The sequence below is a fragment of the Suncus etruscus genome, chromosome 4, assembly GCF_024139225.1.
Source record: "Suncus etruscus isolate mSunEtr1 chromosome 4, mSunEtr1.pri.cur, whole genome shotgun sequence".
In the NCBI taxonomy this organism is placed as follows: Eukaryota; Metazoa; Chordata; class Mammalia; order Eulipotyphla; family Soricidae; genus Suncus; species Suncus etruscus.
Window position 1 is genome coordinate 89,160,880 of NC_064851.1, and position 13,967 is coordinate 89,174,846.

The 13,967-nt window shown below is 35.5% G+C and overlaps 1 protein-coding gene and 2 long non-coding RNA genes across 4 annotated transcripts in view; 1 reads left to right on the plus strand and 2 right to left on the minus strand.

Moving 5' to 3' along the window:
- LOC126006057 (uncharacterized) overlaps positions 1-7,539 on the plus strand; it is a 30,125-nt gene extending 22,586 nt beyond the window's left edge. For both annotated transcript variants that reach the window (XR_007494833.1, XR_007494834.1), the window contains exon 3: positions 7,167-7,539. This is a non-coding gene — a long non-coding RNA (uncharacterized LOC126006057). The remainder of the gene's footprint in view (positions 1-7,166) is intronic.
- LOC126006058 (uncharacterized) overlaps positions 1-13,967 on the minus strand; it is a 684,655-nt gene that overhangs the window by 32,927 nt on the left and 637,761 nt on the right. The window lies entirely within an intron of this gene.
- The window catches only part of MCM9 (minichromosome maintenance 9 homologous recombination repair factor), an 83,524-nt gene that overhangs the window by 23,056 nt on the left and 46,501 nt on the right, over positions 1-13,967 (minus strand). Inside the window, exon 7 of the mRNA XM_049771380.1 lies at positions 6,739-6,913. Within this exon, the coding sequence (XP_049627337.1) occupies positions 6,739-6,913 (175 nt within the window). The remainder of the gene's footprint in view (positions 1-6,738; positions 6,914-13,967) is intronic.

Sequence of the window (13,967 nt, forward strand, 5' to 3'; positions counted from 1 at the left end):
GCCCAGTTGGATGTGACCCAAAACAAAACAAAACAAAACAAATACAAAACCACCACAAGAAGGGCCAGGGAGCAAGGGCTAGAGCTTTCAATGGCATCCCCTGTTCTCTTCAAATACACCAGGGAATCCCTCAAGGTTCCCAGCACTCTTGGAGTAAGCCTCATGACTCCAACCTTTGTCAGGCCTGAGTTCCTGACAGTCCACCCCAGAGCACTGGGCTGGGCATTACTGGGACTGGTCCCTGTGCTCCCCCAGCATTCCTAGGGAGGCCCCTATTGAAAAAACTCTAAAAGTAAAATTCATCTCAGTTAAAAAAAAAAAAAAAAACCAATCCCATATCCTCTCCCTAAACCCAAAAAGCCAAAGAAGTATCTATATCTTATACTCGCTTAAATTCAACATTTACATCATGAAAAAAGAAAGAAAAAGAAAAAGACAATCAATCACCTCAGATTAGAAATTTTAAAACTCAGATAAGAAAAATACAAAACAGAGGGAGAGGAAGATATATATCCAGGGATGATTCACAGAAAAAACTGGGTGAAGAGGGGAATGACAAATAATTTCAGGAGTGGACATTAAAATATAAGGTCGTAAAGGAAAGAAAGCCACAGAACTAAAATTTTAAATAAAAATGCTGAGGGAATGTTGCACTGGTGATGGGGGGGGGTGTTCTTTGCATGACTGAAACCCAACCACAATCATGTTTGTAATCGAGGTGTTTAAATAAAATATTTTAAAAAAAGTGCTGAGAGAATAGGGAGCAATAGTACAGTGGGTAGGTTCCTTGCCTTGCAAGTTCAGTCCTAAGCATTCCAAATGTTTTTCTGAGCCAGACAAGCATACTGTATCTTCTGGCATATAGGATGACCCCCTACTTTTCCTGTTAAAATATATGTTTTGGACTATATTCACTGTATAAGACTATCTCTCTTTTAATGTACACCAAATGGAAATTAAAAAAAACATAGGATTTGATTTCAATATGAAAATTTTAGGGCCCGGAGAGATAGCACAGCAGCGTTTGCCTTGCAAGCAGCCGATCCAGGACCAAAGGTGGTTGGTTCGAATCCCGGTGTCCCATATGGTCCCCCGTGCCTGCCGGGAGCTATTTCTGAGCAGACAGTGAGGAGTAACCCCTGAGCACCGCCGGGTGTGGTCCAAAAACCAAAAACCAAAAAAAAAAAAAAGAAAATTTTAATGCAAATGCTTATGTCATGCATGTATTTATCTGGAAAACTGTCACTTATAAACATAAGGCTACTTGTTATCAAACATGTAAACATAAAACAGTGATCTACATTGAGAGCAGGGAGAGGGGACTCCTCCAAGAGCAGCTGGCTGGGGTGCAGTGGACAGCTAGAGGGAAACAGAGCGCCTCCTCTGTGTCCTATAAAAGCTGAACAGAGGGATGCTGGTGGGTCACTAGTCCTTGCTCGTCCCTGAAGCTGGAGTAAGTTTCATGTACCAGTGTAAGATGACCCCCGATTTTTAAGAAGTTTTTCATGGGCAATTTCTGAGTGCTTAGCCAGGAGTAACCCCTGTGCATCAAACGAGTGTGGTCCGAAAAACCAAAAAGAAAGAAAAAAAAAGTTGTCTTATATGCCGGAAAATACAGTAATTCCTGAATGCAGAACCAGGACTAACCTCTTGAGCACTGCTGAGTTTGGTCGCCTCCAAACCCCATGAAGGTGTGGGGAAGGAATAAAAATTTCATAGATAAACAAAACAAAACAAACAAACAAACAAAAACAACTAAGGCTGTAGTGGTAGCGCACTAGCCTAGGACCGAACACGGTTCGATCCCCCCACATCCCATATAAGTCCCCCAAGCCAGTAGCGATTTCTGAGCACATAGCCAGGAGTAACCCGTGAGCGTCACCGGGTGTGACCCAAAAAACAAAAACAAAAATAACCAAAAAACACCCAAAAAACACAACCAATGACTGCTGGGGCCAGCGAGGTGGCGCTAGAGGTGTCTGCCTTGCAAGCGCTAGCCAAGGAAGGACCACGGTTCAATCCCCCGTTGTCCCATATGGTCCCCCCAAGACAAGGGCAATTTCTGAGCACTTAGCCAGGAGTAACTCCTGAGCATCAAATGGGTGTAGCCAAAAAAATAACTGACTGTTATTGACTATTTGCCTATATTCTGTATATATATATATTAGATTTTATTTGCCTATATTCTGTATATGTGTGTGTGTGTGTGTGTGTGTGTGTGTGTGTGTAATTTCTGAAGAGTAAACAAAACAAAAATAGAACCCAACACATTCAATAAAAAATTTACAGGAAATAAAAATATTTGTGACTCAAAAGGCTAACATCTAGAAAATCTGACCAGGAACAATAATCAACTAATACAACCTACTAAGTATATTGTACTTTACAATTATTTAAAATAAAGTTTTTTTATGGCCTTTTTTTCCCATGACAAATTATCTACAGAGCAAAGCTTACCAGATGGCGTCAAATTTATCAATGGCATCATACAAAATATATTTCATAAAATAAAGTGTAAGCTAATGTCTTTATATACAGAAAAGCAATTCTTCAATTACTGTATCAGAACTATGAAAAGTTTGAAACATGTACAAGCCCATTATAATACAGAATAACATAACACTCCAGAAGCCTTCAAGGCATCTCTCAGAAGATGAGTTTCCTGAATTAGATCAGTGGGACAGTGTCTGCCTTTCAGATAAGACTAGGCTCCATCATTTCATTGCCTTATATGTCTATTCCAATGGTAGTGCCATTTTGGGGGTCCCTGGTGTAGCAACAAAGTATGTAATTCTCTGGCACACTGAAGAGGTGTGAGCACTTCAACCAAGAGTGTGACCCTTGATGAGCATCATATTAAAGTGTGAAAGCACCTACCTAGTTACTACAACAACAATAAAGGGTGTGTGTGTATTTATGTGTGTGCACTCACATGCATGTGTATGTGTGTGTAGCTTGTACTGCATTTAATTACTAAATAGGTGGTATCTTCATTTAAAAATATTATCTTCATACAGCTAGGAAAAATCAGGGTGCTAGAAATGGATGGTTAAGTACTAACATACATTTGATTTTGGGTTAGAGGTCAAACAAAGGATAAAATAGAAGAAAAATGTGTCTTATTCAACTTACAAAGTATAATCAATACAACTTTTCTTTTTAAAGTAATAAAGAAAAGGGAGAAAGAGAAAAGTAAAATAAACTCATTAATTACTAGATGGCTAATAAATTAAGAGTCAAAGAATATTTAGGGTCAAAGCAACAGTAAAGCAGGTAAGGAACCTGCTTTGCACATGGTCAACTCAAGTTCAATTCCTGGCATTGCAAACTGTCCTGAGTCTGGCCAGGAGAACAATGTATGGCCAAAAAAAAAAGAAAAAAATTACATAAAGCCCATTATATATGCCATAAAAGAATATTATATAAGCATGAAGAAGATTGCAGATATTATGAAAGCTGATGGTTAATTTTTTGTTATTATTTCTTTATAGTCTCTACCAGGCCACGCTCACTCCATTATCCCATGATCAGTAATTCAACCATCTCTGGAGGAGCAATAGTACCGTAGGTAGAGCATTTGCATTTAACTTTCATTTGCAGACCTGGATTCCATCCCTGGCTTCCCATATAGTTCCCCCGAGCACCACCAGGAGTAACCTTTGAGCATGACCTGTGTTTTGCTTAGGGGTTTACTCCTAGTGCTCCAGATGCCACAAGATATTGGGGATCAAACCCAGGTATCTCACATATGAAAAGCTATCTCTCCAGTCCTTCAAGTTACAGTGTTTTTTTCTTTTTTTTTGGGGGGGGGGCACATCTGGTTACTCTTGGTTATGCGCTCAGAAGTTGCTCCTGGCTTGGGGGACCATATGGGACACCGGGGGATCGAACCACGGTCCATCCTAGGCTAAAGCACGCAAGGCAGACGCCCTATCACTGCGCCATTGCTCTGGTCCCTCAAGCTACAGTTTTAATTTCCTATAATGACTTGGTCAGGTTTTGATACTTGAAAGAGTATTTCTTTAAATCCTTTAACTTTTAACTCACTGTCTTAATTTATAGTAGTTTCTTGAGAACAGGATCTACTTGGACCTGGTTTTGATTTCCTATCTGAGCATCTCTGCCCCATAACTGACTATCACCAATTATTATTGACTATCAGTAATCACTGATATTATTAGTATGAACCAATTCATCCCATTTTTGTTCCAGTTTTCTTCCTATTCTTGCCCTTTTCTATATAAATTTCTTCTGATTTCAGTTTGTCTGTACAATTAGATTATTCATAATGTTTCTTTTATTTCTAATGACTGTCCTAGGTAGTTTACATATGTAACTTATTGCAAATTACTTATGTGTAATAAAAGGCTAATAATGTCTATAAGGCTTTCAAAGCTGATCTGGGTATTATTACTATCTTACGCCTCTTGGAGGGAACAGGCTGGAGAACTGAAGCCTTCCTCACCTACTTGTGGTAGCTAAAAACTACTGTGGATCTGTAGAAGGGTTTCTCTTTCCCAATGGCAATAGACTTTTGCTTTTCTGGTTCAGGACCCTGGACCAGCATTGTCTGTCCATTCCTCAGAGTAAAACAAGTTTTGCCTCTACATTTCTTCTGGAAGTTAACCTATTTGCTTTGCTGCCCCACCACACCTCCCCTGGGAGAAGGAAGAGGCTCTCATTCATATCAGAGGCCATAGTTTTGTAGCTTTGAATCCTTCTCTAAAGTCCTTGGGTATGCACAGGTTTGTTGCTAGGCAGGCCAGTGACTTATGGTTCTCTGCTTCACATGAGATGTATGTATCTGGGAAGCAGTAAGGTTTGTGCCTATTTCCCAAAAAAGGTATTCTGCCTGCCTAGTTATTCTTATGAGCAGGACTTACAGAAACTAACTCCCTTGTTTGAGAATTTCAAGTTATCCTAAATCAATACAATCTAGTGCCTCACTTCTCTCTCTTTGAAGATCATGTTGCAATCTGGAATTAAGTTCCTTTGATTTCTTTATAAATTCAGCAATTTGATACCTTAAGGAAAGTTATTATTTGGGGAGGTTATCTGAATTTTTTTATTAGTATGGGAGTGGCATGCTCTGATTTTTATATCCTAAAAGTAAGAAAAACAGGCTATATTTTATATGCCATTCAAAATTACATTAATCATAATAATTTTCTGTATTTAAAAGCAAGCCTGATGCTTTGTGAAAGACTGAAAAGAATAAATAAATTTACTATAGTGTGAAAACTATTCCAACAATTATAATTATGGCAAGATTATTCAACTTAAGGTTACCATGGATGAGTTATTATCTACAAGAATGTTTCTTTTGGAATTTCTGACATACTTATAGATATCAAAAAGGTTCATACTAGTCCACACTTAAGAGAGGGTAAGGCAGTATAAGTCACTAATAAAATATTTTTAATCCCTTTCTAAAATATATCCAAAGCTTTTTTGCTAATTTTCCCTGATAAAAGGATTAATTTCTTGGGCATCTTTTAAAATGTTCCAAACTTTCCTGGAAAATAAACCAGATTCTACTAACCAGCAAAGGTGCTAGCTAAAAAGAGCATAATGAGAAAATAAAGATAGCCTTAAAAAATATTTATAAACTATATATCTAATTTAACTTGATAAAGAGTTCAGAAGCACTATTTATTTTAAAATGTTCTCTATGGCACTTTCAATATTCATTTTACATTTTGCTGTTCTTTTGTCTATTATTTCTAACAAATAGTGAATGAATGTCAATATAGCATTATACTCATCTTTGTATTTCCCAAATGTCTAGCACAGGGCTGATAAGTAGTGGGCACTGAAACAAAATCAACTGGGTGAATTGATTGAAATGAATAAGTCTAACAATAATTCTGCCTAATTTACCTTTTATCTTTTTCCTATAGGTATATTCAGTTCTTATTCGCTCCCCCTTTATGTTTTTTTTAAGTATATAAGCAGATCTCACAGAATCTATAAACATTAGTGTCTGCTTGGCTCTCAAATACTTTTGAAGACTCCACTGTAAAGAATTTGCCTGATGAGCTGTCCTCATCTCTATGATTATCAGCATTAGGGCTGAGAGAGTTTAGGCGCAATTATGTGCCTAGATGAACTGGCAGCCTACTTGGTCATTAGGCTTTGTAGGCATTTTCCATAACCATCTCAGTATCTAAGTGAATTCTATTTAAATCTGCCCTTTTCCCTTTGTCATTGACTGTTAATACCAAAGACTCGGGTACATCAATCTTTAAGACTTTAGGACTTAAGTGATAACAGATACTTCATTTTATGGTGATATATACTGTTATAATTTATTCCAGTCTATATACTGGAATCAATTTTCCAAAGGCTATGAGGAGAATAGGAATGAAAATGTAAATTATTTTTATTTTCTTCTCAAATCTTTCAAAATTTGTAACATTGTAAGTTACCCAGACTGGGCAATTACTATGAGCGTATAAGCAGAGTCTTGAACTGAAAGCTCTTTTTAAGTCCCCTCTGAAATTACATCAACTTACACTTATGCTGCTGCTTTTCCTTTTTTCTTTTCCTTCTTCCTCTGAGAAACTAAATTTTTTAATTCTGCACACTTTTCCACAGAAAAAATATGAATTTCTTTAAGGGCAATAATTTATATCTGAGAGAGGACCTACCACAGTTCAATAAGATTCACACTTTTCCGTAATTGTGCTGTATCCAACTTCACTATTCCCATAGGTTTGTAAGAAAAGAAAGTCTTACCCAGCCTTAGCAACACTTATGGTTTGTTGCTCCATTGCTTCATGGATACTGGTTCTATCATGCTCTTTGAGGCTATTAAATTCATCAATACAGCAGAGGCCTGCATCTGCAAGGACTAATGCTCCAGCCTCTAAATTCCATTCTCCTGAGTCTTTCACAGCAGTTACTGTCAGACCTAAAGAAAAAAGCTGTCAGTTTGTATTTTTAAAAGTGTCTTCTACCTATTATAGAACAAATATCCTTACATTTTCAAGGGAATGGCAAAGTAAGTGCTTTATTTCTAAACTAACAAGATTGGATGCTTCCATGAAAATTACTTTAGGTATTCCGTTATTAGAAAGCTTTTCTTATGTTCTGAAAATCTACAAAATGTTACTGAGTATTTTGTGGCAATCTTAGTCCTAACATTTTCTCTCTCTTCTTCATAGATATCCTCACTAAGAAGGCCAAAGTTTAGAAGGAGCAAACAAATGTCAGTGATATCATGGCAAGAGGTATCATATTATATGCTATTTACAGAAAAGATCCCAAAGACACAGCATATATTACAGCTCGATGATGAAAATGGTTTACACCTAATTACAACAGGAGAAAGGCTTCCCTTTATACAACTTATAATTTTGAGACATTTATGGTAGTCCATAAAGCAAAGTAGTAAACACCAAAGGTTTGGAGTCATCTAAACTTGATTTGAATACTGGATTTGTCAATCTGGCTGTCAAGAATTCCCTACTTTGCAAAATTATCCTCTAAATGTTAAGTAGAAATGTTTTCTCAGAAAAATAAAACTGAATGTATTGCAGCTAAGCTGCTGTGACAATGTTAAAGTTTTTTTAATTTTGTTGTAGCTGAGGAAACATGGTTATAATAGTGTGAACGTTGGGTCTTGATGTAGAGTTACTGCATCTTCACCATCATCAATGTGTCCAAGACCCTCAACAATTTTTATGCTACTCCCAATCTGACTCTTTTTTCCTCCAATTCTTCTGCCCATGCTTAGTAATCCTAGTTCTGTAATTCAAGGACAAGAGTTGATCTTATTTGGTACTATCTATTCCCTGTTTTGTTTCTCTATATTCAACAGATGAATAACATCATCCACTATTTGTCTTTGATTTATTTTGCATAGAATGATGTCTTCAAGTCCCAAAATTGCAAGAGTTTATATTGCATTATATTTAAAAAATATTCATTGTGTATATATACTATAGTTTTTTCTTTTTTCTTTTTTTTTGGGGGGGCATGCCCAGTGACACTCAGGGGTTACTCCAGGCTATGAACTCAGAAATCACCCCTGCCTTGGGGGACCATATGGTACTCCGGGGGATCGAACCTCTGTCAGTCCTGGGTCAGCCACATGCAAGGCAAACACTCTACCACTGTGCCATTGCTCCAGCCCCACTACAGCTTTTTTTTTTTTTAAATACATTCATTCATCATTGGATATTTGGGTTGTGTCCATATCCCTGTATTAGAATGCAATAAACAGCATTGTGCACATTTCTTCCAAGTTAATGTTTTTGTGTTTTTAAGTGAGATGCCAGTTAGTACAATTTGCTGTGTTATATAAAAGCTCTATTGATAGTTTTAAAAAATTATTTTTAATGCCCTGTAATTTACAATACATGGTTTCATGCATACAATGTTATAACCCACCACACTGCCATCAGTGTATTTCCCCACCTCATTAAAAAGATATTAGAGTGCATTAAAAAACAAACCCAACTAAATGTTACTTACAAGAAATCTACTTAAAATACAAAAGACACAAAGATTTACAGTAAATTAATAAAATACATGTTAACTTTTGCTTATTTAAACTCTTTATGGTGGGAAATATAAAGGACCAGATAAAGATATACAGCTAATCAAAATAATTAAATAATTTATTTCAGATAGAGAAGACTTCACAGTAAGAAAAATTATCATAGAAATGGGGTAATAAATGACTAAAGGATCAATACTCTAAGAAGGAATAATAATCCTTAATGTTTATGGTGTTACAAATACAGAGACAAAAACTACTGGATGAAATTTATATTATGGTTGGGGACTTTAATATTTTTCTATTAGAAATGTATACATATCCAGAAGGCAGAATATCAAGAAAGTCATAATTAAATAATAGCAATATGAAAAAAACTGAATTTAAGGAAAATCTATAGACTCCATTCTATAATAGCAAATGATATAAACTAATAAGCAAATAGTTTATCTGTCAAATAGATTATATTCTGGGACTTAAAAAAAAACACATCTAGGGCTGGAGTGATAGCACTGCGATAGGGCATTTGCCTTGCACCCGGCTGATCCAGAACTGACCTTAGTTCGATTTCCAGAGTCCCTTATAGTCCCTCGAGTCAGGAGGAATTTCTGAACACAGAGCCAGATGTAACCCCTAAGCGTCACAGGGTGTGGCCCCAAAGTAAATAAAACAAAACAAACAAAAGACCTCACACATTTTCACAATTTAGAACAGAAATAATTTTCTCAGATCAAACATAATAAATCTAGAAGTAACAGAAAAAGAATTAGAATTTCCCAATGTTTGACTAAATTATTATGCCAACTTCTAAGTAATACCTGGGTCAAAGACAAAAATCTCAAAGTAAATGTTATTAAAATCTCTCAAATAAAATGAAAAATAGCTATTAAAATTCGGGTGGGGTGATATAGTGAAACCAGTGCTTACAGGAAAAATTTCAATATGCAGTATTTATATTAGAAGAGAAGAAAGAGCCAGTATCTGTAAATTATCTTTCACCATTGGCAATTAGAATAATAGCAAATTATTACTGAAATTAAAAATAGGAAATAGACATAAATCAATGAAAACATCTGATGGTTCTTTTAAAGTATCAACAAAATCAATAAATCTCTAATCAGACTAAGAAAAAGAAGTTAATGATATCAGAAATGAAATAAGGGCTTTCAGATGTGATCCCATGGAATTAAACAGATTAAGTATTTAATTATATAACTCTATACCCACAAATATTGGTAACTTGATAGAAGTAAATTCTTTAAAACTGGCAGATCTCACTCTAGAAGAAACAGTGCAAATAGAACTATATCTATTAAAGAAATTAAAGCATTATTAAAAATCTCCAAAGTACAAAACTCAAGTTACTACTGAATTCTACCATGGCTTCAGAAGAAATTATGTGCTTTCTCTACAGAGATTCTCGAAAAAACAGAAACAATTCTTAGAATACTTTTTTGTTTTGTTTTTAGACCATATCCAGCTGTGCTCAGGGATCACTACTGGGTAGTAATTTAAGCAGAGACTTTAAGCAGTGCTGGGGACAGAACCCTGGGTTGGCTGCATACAAGGTAAGCCCCTATCCACTATATTATCTCTCCAATCCAACTTATTAAGCCATTCTATAAGGATAGTATGACTTATGACCTTACAATTGAAACTAGACAAAAATATTAGTAAAGAAAGACTATATTGTTTATGGACATAGATGTAAAACACCTTACTGATATATTTGTAAATTGAATTCAACAATTGTACAAAGAATTATATCAATACCTTGAAGGATTTGTCTCTGGTATACAAAGTTATCTCAACAATTAAAATATGTAAATGTTATTTATCAGAGATTAGCTAAAAATAATCACATGATAGATCCAAAGGTTATTAATATAGAACAGATGCTAAGTTTTAATATATTCATTCTGTAGGATGATGCAAAGCATAAAAAATGATGACTAGCTAGAAATACTGTAAAGTATTAAAATGTAGCATCAAGCAAAAGAATATAGAATCTATAATTTCATTAGGATAAAGTAAAAATAATGAGAAAACAAAAATTAAGTGCTAACAGACTTGGCTTATAAGAAATACTAAGTGGAAGAAATACTAAGGGGAAGGATTCTTTCAACCTGATATGGAAGCATGCTAAGACAAAGCCAAATGCAAAAATAAATAGTTCCAATAAATTAATTTTGGTCAATTTTTTATGTGTTCCAAGGTTCCAATGGGAAGAGAACAAGTCTTTTTAACGAATGCTGCAGTTAAAATTCAACATAGAAAAACAAAAATATTCATTCTGTCCCCTTTTTGACACCATACACATGTTTTAAAATGAAATACTTTACGTAAGGTGCTAATAAAAAGAAAATTGCAGGTATAAGTCTTTACGACCCTTGAGGAGGCAATGCTTTTGAGAAATAGCACCATAAGCACAACATGAACAGACCAAATCGCCACCTCCACACAGGAAAAAAAAATTAAAGAAAAACTTTTTACTCAACAAAAGATGACCCATTTCTTAAAAACTGACAAAAAGTCTGTATAAAATTTCTCTACAAAAGATACTAATAAGCAAATAAAAATGTTTAGCATTTTTAGCTATCAGGAAAATTTAAGTAAGAACCACAATGAAGGGGCCAGAGTGGTGACACAAGCGGTAAAGAGTTTGCTTTGCAGGAGCTAACCTAGGACAGACCGCGGTTTGATCCCTCGGCATCCCATATGGTCCCCCAAGGCAGGAGCGATTTCTGAGCCTGTAGCCAGAAGTAACCCCTGAACGTTACCAGGTGTGGCCCAAAAAGAAAAAAAAAAGAACCACATGAAATATAACTTCACACACCACCCATATTATCAGAAAGAGGTAGTAGGAAATGTTGGGGCAAAGTGGAGAAATTGAGATGCTTGTTATACAATACTGGAAGGAATGTAAAATGGCACAGATATTACTGTAAAAAAGTCTAGTATTACCATAACCGAGAAATTCATTTTTTAGCATATGTCTCGAGAAATTAAGACATGCCCAGCACTGAAAATTTGACACAAATGTACATTATAGCCTGATATCTATTGTTCAAAAATAGGTATTAATAAAAAATATTATTGTGTAATCATACCAGGGTTATTTGGAAGTATATTCTTTCAATAATGGGCTCAAAGTCTTAGCAAGCACAAATTCCACCAAGCTAAAATCTAACAATTAATTACCTATTTGATAATTTCTGAAACCTACCATATTCCTGGTTTGTGATGTTTTCTAAAAAAAACATGCAAACAAGGCTTCCAATCTACAAAAATCTAGTTGGCTAGCTTTTGTTAAACAGGAGTTCGACTTGATGTAGCCTGTCTCTATAGTAACCAACTAGAAAAGATTCCATGCTTAACAGTGGTTTTGTGTAAGTGGTGATCTAGCTTACAGATGCTTTAAAGATGAGTCCTTTCTATACTTATCACCCTAATTCTCCTGGTATCAGAAAAAAAGAAAGTATCTATTGAGTGTAAAGGTAGAGGGTAATATATATATATATATATATATATATATATATATATATATATATATATATACACACACACACACACATAAGTGTTTCTGAGTCTATATAGTAGTTTATCTATACAGATGTATAAATATATACACACATCTATTACATACTACATACTTAAGAGCTTTTAAGGTGCTAAAAATAGGCCTCCCACAAAAATCTAACCATTACTGTGATTTTCTTCTGTGCTGGTTTAATTGGTTATCTTTCAAACTATAACATGAGATTATTTTCTGGTTTTACAGACAGCCCGACAGCCAACAGTGCTTCAATGCTCTAGTAACCATGTAGTGATGGAAACAGTAGATTCTTATGCAAAGCATATATTTCAGACTTTTGTTATTTCTCTGGCTTTGGATCATCAAACTTTTGAAGATAATACCTATTCATATTTTGTGTTTATGTATTCCACAGAACCTAGCTTACTAATTCCACATAGTAAGTGTTCTGATAGTATTAAAAATGTTACTGCACCATTCCTCTTAGAACTGTAGCATATCTTTACATTCTATATTTATACAAAAAATTTAACTTAAAAGTTATAATTAAATGTTTACACCTTAAAACTATTAGAGAAGATTCAAATTTTTTTTAATTTTTTTATTTTAACAAATTTATTACATACATGATTGTGTTTGGGTTTCAGTCATGCAAAGAACACCTCCCATCACCAGTGCAACATTCCCATCACCAATGTCCCAAATCTCCCTCCTCCCCACCCAACCCCCGCCTGTACTCTAGACAGGCTTTCTATTTCCCTCGTACATTCTCATTATTAGGATAGTACAAAACGTAGTTATTTCTCTAAACTTGTCCCTGTTTGTGGTGAGCTCCATGAGGTGAGCTGTAACTTCCAGCTCTTTTCTCTTTTGTGTCTGAAAGCTATTACAAGAATGTCTTTCGTTTTTCTTAAAACCCATAGATGAGTGAGACCATTCTGCGTCTTTCTCTCTCTGACTTATTTCACTCAGCATAATAGATTCCATGTACATCCATGTATAGGAAAATTTCATGACTTCATCTCTCCTAACAGCTGCATAATATTCCATTGTGTATATGTACCACCGTTTCTTTAGCCATTCATCTGTTGAAGGGTATCTTGGCTGTTTCCAGAGTCTTGCTATGGTAAATAGTGCTGCAATGAATATAGGTGTAAGAAAGGGATTTTTGTATTGTATTTTTGTGTTCCTAGGGTATATTCCTAGGAGTGGTATAGCTGGGTCGTATGGGAGCTTGATTTCTAGTTTTTGGAGGAATCTCCATATTGCTTTCCATAAAGGTTGAACTAGACAGCATTCCCACCAGCAGTGGATAAAAGTTCCTTTCTCTCGAAGTTTAAGATTATATTGGGGCCTTGAGGCCTGAGTAATAGCACAGCAGGTAGGGTGTTTGCCTTGCATGTGACAGACCCGGGTTTGATCCCAGCATCCCTTAATGCCTCCTGAGCCTGCCAGGAGTGATTTCTGAGCACAGAACCAGGAGTAAAACCTGAGTGTCGCCGGGATGTGCCCCCCCCCCAAAAAAAAACAACAAAGTTTATATTAATATACTCTGTTTTTTATCTTTTGGTTTTTGGGCCACACTGGCAGAGCTCAGTGGTTACTCCTGGCTCTGCGCTCAGAAATCACTCCTGGCAGGATCAGGAAACCATGGGATGTCAGGGATTGAAAACGGGTTTGTCCCAGGTCCTCCACATGCAAGGCAAACGCCCTGTTGCTATGCTATTGCTCCATCCCCATAACACAAGTCTTTCATGAGATTTATTTTTGTTTTGTTCCAGGATTTAACACAATGATCATTCTACTTTATTTTTCAATAATATCTCATTGTACATTTAATAATATCTTAAACTGCAGATTACTTTCAAAGACCAAAAATCATAAATGTCCCAATGAAATAAATTCAGGGAAGATTGAATGAAATTAATC